Source organism: Prinia subflava, chromosome 35 (genome assembly GCF_021018805.1).
Source record: "Prinia subflava isolate CZ2003 ecotype Zambia chromosome 35, Cam_Psub_1.2, whole genome shotgun sequence".
Taxonomy (NCBI): Eukaryota; Metazoa; Chordata; class Aves; order Passeriformes; family Cisticolidae; genus Prinia; species Prinia subflava.
This window is the reverse complement of record NC_086281.1, coordinates 83,571-93,417: the sequence shown is the minus strand read 5'-3', so window position 1 is coordinate 93,417 and position 9,847 is coordinate 83,571. Positions and strand designations below refer to the sequence as shown.

Sequence of the window (9,847 nt, the reverse complement as noted above, 5' to 3'; positions counted from 1 at the left end):
GGAGCCCCCAACTCCCCACAGCCCTGGGGATATCGGGCTGGCGATCTGCGGGTCCCAGTTTCCCCACCTCGGGAAGCAATCCCTGGGAAATGGAGGTCGGTTTGGACATCTCATCCTGCGATGTGCCTCTCCAGCCGTAACTCCCCCTAAAAAATTCATCGGGGGCTTTTGTGCCGTGTTGTAGCCTAAGGGCCGAGTCTGGCCAGCCCAGGCAGGGACGATTTGATCCAAAAAAAACCCCAATCCAGCCCTGCGGAGGCCGTGACTCAGCCGTGACGGGGGTGGGGGGCGGCGGTGGGGGTGAGGAGCGCGGCTGAGCTTCGCCGAGGGATCTGGGGGGGCCACCGGCTCATGCCCCCCATCCCAGCCGCTCCCCGCCATCCGCAGCCTCCGGAGCGGGTCCATCCCAGCAGCTCCATCACGGGAACCCCGATCCCGCGGGAGCTCCGCTTGCTCATCCCGGGAGATCCATCGCCCCCCCTCGCCGGGGCGAGCCCCCTCCCTGGCCGAGCCCCCCCGGTTCGCCGCGTGCCGTGGTTGATCCCTCCCTTCCCGATGGACTCTCCCAGCGCTCCGTGTGTGCGGCGGAGGCTGCGGCGGTAGCGCTGCTCCTCGGGAGCTGCTGTCGCGCCGTGTCGCTGCCGGAGCATCCTCTTTCCGTATCCCTTCCCGAGCATCCTTGCTCGCGGGAGCATCCCCCTTGCCGGCGCCGAGAAGGAGCTGGAGCTGGAGCTGGAGCGGGGCGAGGGCTGAGCCAGGTAAGGAGGAACAAAACGGGTTTATACCTCACATCCCCCCTCCCCGCGGCGTTAATCGGCGTCCTCGGAGCCGCTGATGGATTCGGGGTTCGGCTTCCCCTTCCCACTTGCTGTGGCCATTTTGTCCTGCAAAACATTCTCTGGAGCCCGGCTCTGCCTTTGGGTGTGCGTTTTTGGGGGCTCCTGTCATCCCCCCGCACCGTCATGTGGCCGCAGAGCAGCCGGAGGGGATCGGGAATTCACCGCAGGAATGGGAGGGGGAACCGGGGGGTTTTGGGGTCGGGGTAGCAGGGGGGTGTTGACGGGTGACCTTGGACACGTGTGATTTCCAATTCTCCCCCCTTGTCGCCATGTTCCTGGCATTCTGCAGGGAGGCTGGGGGCTGCGGGGGGGGAATGCAGACCCCCAGCGTGAGATCCCAGCGGTTTTGGGGTGCATGGCTGCATCAAGCCTTGGCTCCACTTGGATGCGTGGCAGGAGGAGACGGATCCAGATCCGATAACCTTGTCCAGAGCTGTCCAACGCCACGATGGGGCTGCAGGGCCAGCAGCGTGTTCAGCCCCCAGACGGGCATTTTTGGGGACCTCCCTGCCTCCTGCATATCAGGGGTTGTGGTCTGTGGGATTTCTGGCTCTCTTGTGGGATCAAACCCCTGATCTCATCCAGTGCTGGCTCCTGGCGTCAGCTCGGCCGCTCAGGGCTACCTGGTTTGTACGGCCGCTCTCGGTCACGGAGCCAGCAGTGACCTTGCTCCCTACCCCATCCTCTTCCTCACCATGCACCAGTCTCTCCCTGCTCCCCCATTCCTTCTCCTGGCCCCTAATGCCTCCCGGTCTGTGGAATGCCGGCCCCACATTGGGGGGTTCCAAAGGGAACTGCAAGCCTGGCTGGAGCAAAATGACCTTGGTCGTGGATCAGCACCTTCCAGGAGCCTCACAGGCCCACGGGATGCCTAGGGAGGGCACTGGGGTCTCTCTCCAGCTGGAGAGGAGGACATGAGGGTATTTGCCATTTTATCCTGTAAAACCAGCTGCCTGTCTCTGCTGAGGAATGGGGGCCCATGCTGTGCCGCAGCCCCCCTCCCTCCAGGGTTTCCGAAGGGCTAAATTTAGCATCCCTGCGTGCCCTGTCCCCTTGCCTGGGCAGGGGGGGATCCGTTGCCGGCTGTGTCCCTCTGCCCGCAGCTCCTTCCCGCCTTGCAGTGATAAAAATAGCACCCGAGGGGGTCACGACGGCCCCTGCGGGTGGAGCAGCAGCACCGGGCTGGGGGTCCATCCCTGTCACGAGCTGAGCTGGGCTCTGTGCAGTGGGTGTGGGGACGCTGGGCTGGGGAAGAGTGGGTGGGATGCTGCTTCGCAAGGGGACAAAGAGATGCCACCCCCAGGTATCTGGATGTCCCTCTCCTCCCCCAGGGCTGGACTCCAGGGGGCTCGTGGTACCCTCAGCCCCCACTGGCCGGGTCAGCATCTGCCGGTGCTGGCATCTCCCACAGTAAATCCTGCCTGGGAGCTCGCGCAGTGAGAGTGGCCTGGCACACGCAGGTCACTGTCATTCAAGGGACTCCCCCCAAGGGATCCTCTGAGGGGCTCCTGTACCAGACCTTGAGCCACCCACCCGGGGCACTGATGGTGCTAGGAGGGTTTAGGTACCTCCATGCCCTCAAGGGCTGATTCCCTCATCCTCCCTGTGACGCCCAAGGAAAAGGGGGGCTTCAGTACAGACCTGCTGAGGGCCTTGTTTTTTGGGGTGACTTGTAGTCCTGGCAGATGGACTGGTGACACTCAGGGGCAGCCGTGCTCCTGATGTCCCCCCAGCTCCCCCTGTCTTTTGGGATGAATGTAGAAGGTGTGGATACAGGGGGGCTGGGGGGAGTCCCAGGGAGCTGTGGGAGTCCCCCAGATAACGGGAAGCAGACTGGCATGGAGCCAGTGTCCCTCAGCCTGTCTCCACTCCAGCCCTCACTGCACCCCGTGGTGACTCTCCTGCCACTTCATTCGGGGTCTCCCGAAATCCTCCTGTTTCCATCTGAGACAAAGTGCAAGGTGGAACGCAGGGCCACTAACACAACCCTGGTTGTGTCAGCCCTGGTTGTGTCTGGGCTTCCCAGGTCCAGGCCAGCATCCAGGGTCCTCCCACACCCTGTTCCACGGATGGGTAGCGCCGCCGCCCCCCTCCCCGCGCTCCGGGCCTGAGGGCGCAGCCCCCGACAGAGACACCCCCTCCGCCCCCGCGCCCCGCCCGATCCCGCCGGCACCATGGACGAGTCGTTCCGGGACCGGACCGCCTTCATCCGCGGCGCCAAGGACATTGCCAAGGAGGTGAAGAAGCACGCGGCCAAGAAGGTGAGCCGGGGCATGGACCGAGTGCAGGACGAGTACACCCGGCGCTCCTATTCCCGTTTCGAAGAGGAGGAGGATGACGAAGACTATGCGCCCCAGGACGGCTACTACCGAGGGGGCGAGGGGGCCAACGAGGAGGAGGGGGTGTCCAGCGACGCCACCGAGGGCCACGACGAGGAGGATGAGATCTACGAGGGCGAGTACCAAGGGATCCCCCGGCAGGAGTCGCTGAAGGGGGGGGAGCGCCTGGGGGCCGCGGCGGCCGCCGGCGCTTTTGACGACAGCGAGGGGCAGCGGAGGAAGGACCGGGAGGAGCTGGCGCAGCAGTACGAGCTCATCCTGCAGGAATGCGGCCACGGCCGCTTCCAGTGGACCCTCTACTTTGTCCTGGGCCTGGCCCTCATGGCTGACGGTGTCGAGGTGTTTGTGGTGGGCTTTGTCCTGCCCAGCGCCGAGAAGGACATGTGCCTCTCCGACTCCAACAAGGGGATGCTGGGTGAGGAGAGGGGCACGGGGGGCACGGGATAGGGGAGTCCTGGGATAGTGGGGACAGGAGGGTCAGGGCGACATGGAGGGGCACTGGGAGCTGTGGGGACTCCCACGGGGGATATGGGGATACAGAGAGACGTCTGGAATGTAGGGGGACACAAGGATGTGTTGAGGGGGGACAGATAAGCAGAGGAGAGTGGGAATGCAGGTAGCTGGGGATGGAGAAGGACATGGGGAGCTCAGGGAGATGTAGAGGGTCATATGGGCTATAGAAGAACATAGCAAGAGCTGGCTATGAGGCCATGAGGTATGGGGTCCAGGAAGGGATGTGGGGACAAGGAGGGACCCCCTGGGCATAGGGCTGCCACCTTCCTCCTCCTAGTCCCACACTGATCCCCACATGAGCAATGGCAAGGGGCAGCTGCAGGGAGTGAGCTCAGAAATTTGGGCTGATTAGTGGATGCTGAGACTGGGTTTGTGGGCCGTTGGGGGCTTTGTTCAATTGCTTCCCCATTCTCTGTGATGCCTGCCAGAGCCTGACACCCCTCCAAATCCCAGGGGATACCAGTGCCCCCCATCCCTGAGACCTGGCAATCGTGGGACAGGGGGAGGGGCTGAGTGTGGGGGTCCTGGGGGCACATCTGCCCCCCACGTCCCACAGTCCCTAAGCAGACAGGGGGCCAACCCCCACCACTCATTCACCTGGGATTCTGTCCCCTCCCTTCAAGGGGACCCAGCAACTCGAGGAGAGGGTCCCTGCCTACGCCCCGCCCTCAGTGCCAACAATGCTCTCCCTTCTCCAGGTGACTCGAGGTGCAGGTCCTTGGCTCCCCTGGGACTGACCTTGCTGTGTGTCCCCCTCCCCAGGACTCATCGTGTACCTGGGCATGATGGTGGGCGCGTTCGTGTGGGGCGGGCTGGCCGACCGGCTGGGCCGAAGGCAGTGCCTCCTCATCTCCCTCTCCGTCAACAGCGTCTTCGCTTTCTTCTCCTCCTTCGTCCAGGGCTACGGCACCTTCCTCTTCTGCCGCCTGCTCTCGGGCGTGGGGTAAGGGGGGCCCAGCCACGGAGGGACCCCCAGAGGAGGGGCTGATCCCCCCCCACCCGTGTGCAGTGGGGCAGGGGGTGATGCCACTCCCTCCCCTCCGTCCCCAGCATCGGCGGCTCTATCCCCATCGTCTTCTCCTACTTCTCGGAGTTCCTGGCACAGGAGAAGCGCGGGGAGCACCTGAGCTGGCTCTGCATGTTCTGGATGATCGGGGGCATCTACGCTTCTGCTATGGCCTGGGCCATCATCCCCCACTACGGTAGGAGCCCCGGTCTGGTGGTGCACAGGGTGTGCGGCAGGGCTCGGCCCCATCACCGTGTCCTGTCCCTGTCCAGGCTGGAGCTTCCAGATGGGCTCCGCGTACCAATTCCACAGCTGGAGGGTCTTTGTCCTCGTCTGCGCCTTCCCCTCCGTCTTTGCCATTGGGGCGCTCACCACAATGCCCGAGAGCCCACGCTTCTACCTTGAGGTGGGGCTCTGGGGGTGCACGGCTGTGTCCTGGGGGGAATCTGGAGTACGTCAGGGACCTGGAGTGGATGGTGGTGTGAGGGTCCCCAGGGAGGGACCCCAGGTGGGGGTGGAGATGGGGCAACCCAGACAGGGACCCCCAGGGGTGGTGAGACCTGGACAGGTCTCAGATAGATTTTGGAGAGGGGTGGAACTGGGCAGAAACCCCCAAGTAAATGATCAGACCAAGCCAGGGACCCCAGAGGGATGGGGGGACCCTGAGGAGGTGATGAAGATGGTGGAGGGATCCTCGGGTGGGTGGCAGGACCCAGATGGGTGGTGGAACCCAGGAAGGGATGGCAGATGGGGTGGTCAGGGTCCAGGTCTGGGGTGTCCCAGGGTGACCTGTCCCTGCCCTCACAGAATGGGAAGCATGACGAGGCCTGGATGGTGCTGAAGCAGGTCCATGACACCAACATGAGGGCCAAGGGCCACCCTGAGAGGGTATTCTCGGTAAGAACCCTGACAGGGCTGAGCCCTGGGGACCCCAGCACCCCAAGCGAGGGTGGGGTGTCCTCCAGGAGTAGGGGTGCAATTGTCATCTCCAAGAAAAACACCACCCAGGGGATGCTGCTGTAACAGGTGGGGAAACTGAGGCACAAAGTGGGGCCCTAGTGCTTCTCAGTGTCCCCAAACTGTCCCACCCACAGGTCACCCACATCAAGACCATCAAGCGGGAGGACGAGCTCATCGAGATCCAGTCGGACACCGGGACGTGGTACCGGCGCTGGCTGGTCCGATGCCTCAACCTGTCCCAGCAGGTGAGGCTGGAGCTGCCCAGGTGCCTCACGTGCCTCCTTTCACCTCTCGTGTCCTTGTTACCTCCCATGTCCCTCCGCAGGTCTGGAGCAACTTCCAGCAGTGCTTTGTGCCTGAGTACCGGCGGGTGACGCTGATGATGATGGCAGTGTGGTTCACCATGTCCTTCAGGTGCTGCGGGGTGGGACTGGGATGGGATGGACAGCACTGGATGGGGTGGAATGGGGCAGGATGGGATGGGGCAGCACTGAGTGCGATGAGATGGAACAAGTATCACTGGGATAGCACGGGCTGGCACTGGGAGGTCAGAGCTGGCCCTTGGAGCCCTGGGCCACCACTGGGAATCCCAGGTGTGTGGAGCCTGCTCACCCCTGTCTCCGCAGCTACTACGGGCTCACCGTGTGGTTCCCAGACATGATCAAGCACCTGCAGAGCATTGAGTACGCATCACGCACGAAGCTCTTCACGCGCGAGAAGGTTCGGCACTTCACCTTCAACTTCACCCTGGAGAACCAAGTGCACCGTGGTGGAGAGTATTTCAATGACAAGTGAGTGAGGGGAGGCTGAGCCTGGGGTTGCTGAGTCTGGAGCTGTTCAGCACAGGTTTGGGGGGCATCTGGGGTCTCTCTCCTGTCCTCCCTGCAGGTTCATTGGGCTGAAGATGAAGTCGGTGACATTTGAGGACTCACTCTTTGAGGAGTGTTACTTCGAGGACATCACTTCCAGCAACACCTTCTTCAAGAACTGCACCTTCATCTCCACTGTCTTCTACAACACAGGTGGGGAAATGGGATCCCTGGGTGGATGGAGGGGGTGACCTCCCAGGGTGGCCCCCAGGGTTTTGATGGAGATGAGGGTGAGCCAGTAGGTTGGAGGAGGGTCAGGAAAGTCCCCAGTAGCTGGGGAGTTGGTGTGGTAGAGATTATTTGACCCAGCAGGGTGGTCTCCAAGGGGGTGGTGGAGGTGTGATTCACCCACCAGGTGGGAGGGGCTGGGCCGGTCTGCAAGGACATGGGGCGAGCCCATGGCCCACTCTCCCCCCAGATCTCTTTGAGTACAAGTTCATCAACAGCCGGGTGGTGAACAGCACGTTCCTGCACAACAAGGAGGGCTGCCAGCTGGACTTCAGCGACGACAACAACGCCTACATGATCTACTTTGTCAGCTTCCTGGGCACCCTGGCTGTGCTCCCTGGAAACATCGTCTCAGCCCTGCTCATGGACAAGATCGGCCGCCTGCGCATGCTGGGTGGGCAACAGGGCGGGCTCTGGGCAGCCTGGTGTGCTTGCAGTGGGGCTGGGGGATCCTGGAGGTGCTTTCCAGCCCAAACCAGGCTCTCTTGAACAACCTCCCACCTGCTGGGTTACTTCATCACTATTACCTTTTGGGAACTACCCCGGTGGGTCACCCCACCTCCGTCACCCCCGCCGGGACCTTCCTGCCCCTCCTTCCACCTGCTGGTCCCCTCCATCTCTGTTGATCTCTTGGGGACCTCGCTGTCCCTCCTGGTGGGTCACCCCCATCTCCCTCTCCTTTCTGGGACTGTCAGCACCCCCAGCCCCACTTCCTGTCTCAGTTTCCCTGTGCTCTGATGTGTCCATATGTCCCCCAGCTGGCTCCAGTGTCATGTCCTGCGTCAGCTGCTTCTTCCTGTCCTTCGGGAACAGCGAGTCTGCCATGATTGCGCTGCTCTGCCTCTTTGGGGGAGTCAGCATTGCCTCCTGGAACGCGCTCGACGTGCTCACCGTGGAGCTGTACCCCTCTGACAAGAGGTGGGGGCCTGCAGTGGAGGTTTTGGGTGCAAGGAGTGAGGTTTTGGGTGGGAGGTTTCAATTAACAGGGGAGGTTCTGGGTGCAGGGAGGGAGGATTTAGGGGCTGGGTGCCAGGGGTCTGGAGAGTTTTGGGTGTCAAGTGGGAGGTTTTGGGTGTTGGAGGAATTATTTTGAGTGCCAGGTGGGAGAGTTTGGGTTCTGGGTGATGCATGTGGAGTCCTGGATGGGAAGTTTTGGATGCTGTGTGCCAGGCCTGAGGTACCAACTGCTGGGTACGGGTCCTGGGGTGCTGGGTGCCAGGTGTGGGTTGCCAGCTGCTTGGTACCTGTTTCTGGGTGTTGCCTGCCAGCCTTGGTACTCATTTTGGGGTGCTGGATTTAAGGGTTTTGAGTTCCCATCTTGGAGTGCCAGGTGCTCCTTTCAGGCCTCCAGGTGCCCATTTCAGGCTTCCAGGTGCCTGTTTCAGGTTGCCACCTGCCCTCTGCAGGTGCCCCCCGAGGCTGGGTGACCATCCCTCCCCCTGGGGGTGCCCCTACCAACCCCAGACCTCTCCGCCCTCCCCAGGACAACAGCGTTTGGGTTCCTGAACGCGCTGTGCAAGCTGGCGGCCGTGCTGGGCATCAGCATCTTCACGTCCTTTGTGGGCATCACCAAGGCCGTGCCCATCCTCTTTGCCTCAGCTGCGCTGGCCCTCGGCAGCTCCCTGGCCCTCAAACTGCCCGAGACACGGGGGCAGGTCCTGCAGTGATGGGGGACTGGGGGAGAGGGACCCCCTCCCTGGGGCACCCCCCAAATCCAGCGTTCCCCCCCTCATGCCCCTGGGATTAGTCGCGTTAGACACTGTGAAACGTCTTCTTGGAGCATTTGGGAACTTTTTCATTTGCACTTGGACCCTCCCCACCCCCAGGTCCCCCTTGTACCTTCAAAACCTCCCTGACACTTTAAACTCCCTCTGGCCTCCAGAACTCAGTCCCAACTCCCCCTCAACCTTCAATACCCCCCTCAGCCCCTCAGTTTCTTTTCTTGGTGTCGTCCCCTATGTGAGTTGCTGCTCATTCCTGGGGGCTGTGGGACAGGATTTAGGGGGGCCCTGGTATTGAGGGGGGATGACACAGGCCCTCTGAACTCCCACATCTCTGTACATCCGCCCAGTCCCTGCCGAGCCAAGGAGGAGGAGGATAGTCTCTGGGTGTGGGGGGGCCCCCCTCTGTGCCTCAGTTTCCCCATCCCTGTGGAGGGCCCCAGCAGGGTCCCCCAAACCCCCACTGATTTGGGGGGGCATCTGGGGGTAGCCTTTTGGGGAGCAAGAACCCTTGGGGTGCCTCAGCAATGCCTCAGGGGGGCATAGGATAGTGGGGTGCAGCAGTTAGGGGTGCAGAATCCCCTTGGGGCTGCCCAACAATTTTAGGGTGCCCTCCCTTAAAGCACATGCCCCCTTCCCCCAGGATGACTCCACTTTTGGGTGCCCAACTTTCAGGGTGCAAAGCACAGCCCCCTCCAGCCCCAGCCCTTGGGGCTCAAAATGGTCTCATTTGGGGTGCAGCAGCGGGGGACCCCCAAAACTGCCAGTTAGTGATTTTTAACTGATTTTTAAAGGATTTTCCCTATCAGAGGGAGGCTGGTGTGAGTGAGGAGGGGTGCAGGAGGCTCCCTGCACCCACTTTTCCTCCTCCCAGCCCCTTTCCCTCCCTGCATCCCTATGTCCCCCCCTACATCCCCTTTTAACCCCTCCACCACAGTATTCCCTTGCGCCCCCTTTTACCTCCCCTGAGCCCAAAACCACCAGCGGTTTGCGAAGCACAAACAGCCCCTACCCCTGAAAAAATCAGGGTACAAGGGGTCCCCAGTGCTGTGCCCTCCTCAAAAGAAATCGTGGTTCAGGGGGTCCAGTGCTGTGCCCCCTCAAAACCTGGGGTTTGGGGGGGTTCCCCTATGCTCTGCCCCTCACCCAAACAGCCCCGCAGGGCTGGGCAGGGTTGGTCAGAGCCACCTGGGAGCACCCCCAGCCCCAGGGCAGCCCCCTCTCATTCCAAGCAGCCCCTGTGTGCTTTGTCCCCTCCTTGGTGTAGCTGGTCCTTGGGGCCTCCCTGGCCCCCCTGTAGCTCTGTCGTGCTGTGCTGTAGTTTCAGGTGTTTGTAAATTAATTAAAATGGAAAAAACATCCTAAAAAGCAG

The 9,847-nt window shown here is 62.0% G+C and overlaps 1 protein-coding gene across 1 annotated transcript; it reads left to right on the top strand.

Annotated features, from left to right (window-relative positions):
• Positions 1-2,963: 2,963 nt before the first annotated feature.
• Positions 2,964-9,803, top strand: SV2A (synaptic vesicle glycoprotein 2A). Its single transcript, XM_063421110.1, has 12 exons — positions 2,964-3,593; positions 4,454-4,634; positions 4,742-4,893; positions 4,970-5,103; positions 5,505-5,594; positions 5,792-5,902; positions 5,983-6,071; positions 6,284-6,448; positions 6,546-6,679; positions 6,945-7,148; positions 7,513-7,672; positions 8,238-9,803. Exons 1-12 carry the CDS (start codon positions 3,014-3,016, stop codon positions 8,419-8,421), a joined length of 2,184 nt encoding a protein of 727 aa, XP_063277180.1. The 5' UTR covers positions 2,964-3,013; the 3' UTR covers positions 8,422-9,803.
• The last annotated feature ends 44 nt before the right edge of the window (positions 9,804-9,847 follow it).

Coding starts and splice junctions, on each gene's coding strand:
- SV2A (XM_063421110.1), top strand. CDS start 3,014: ATGGACGAGTCGTTCCGGGACCGGACCGCCTTCATCCGCGGCGCCAAG. Junction 3,594..4,453: donor CTCCAACAAGGGGATGCTGG/GTGAGGAGAGGG, acceptor CCCCCTCCCCAG/GACTCATCGTGTACCTGGGC. Junction 4,635..4,741: donor CGCCTGCTCTCGGGCGTGGG/GTAAGGGGGGCC, acceptor CTCCGTCCCCAG/CATCGGCGGCTCTATCCCCA.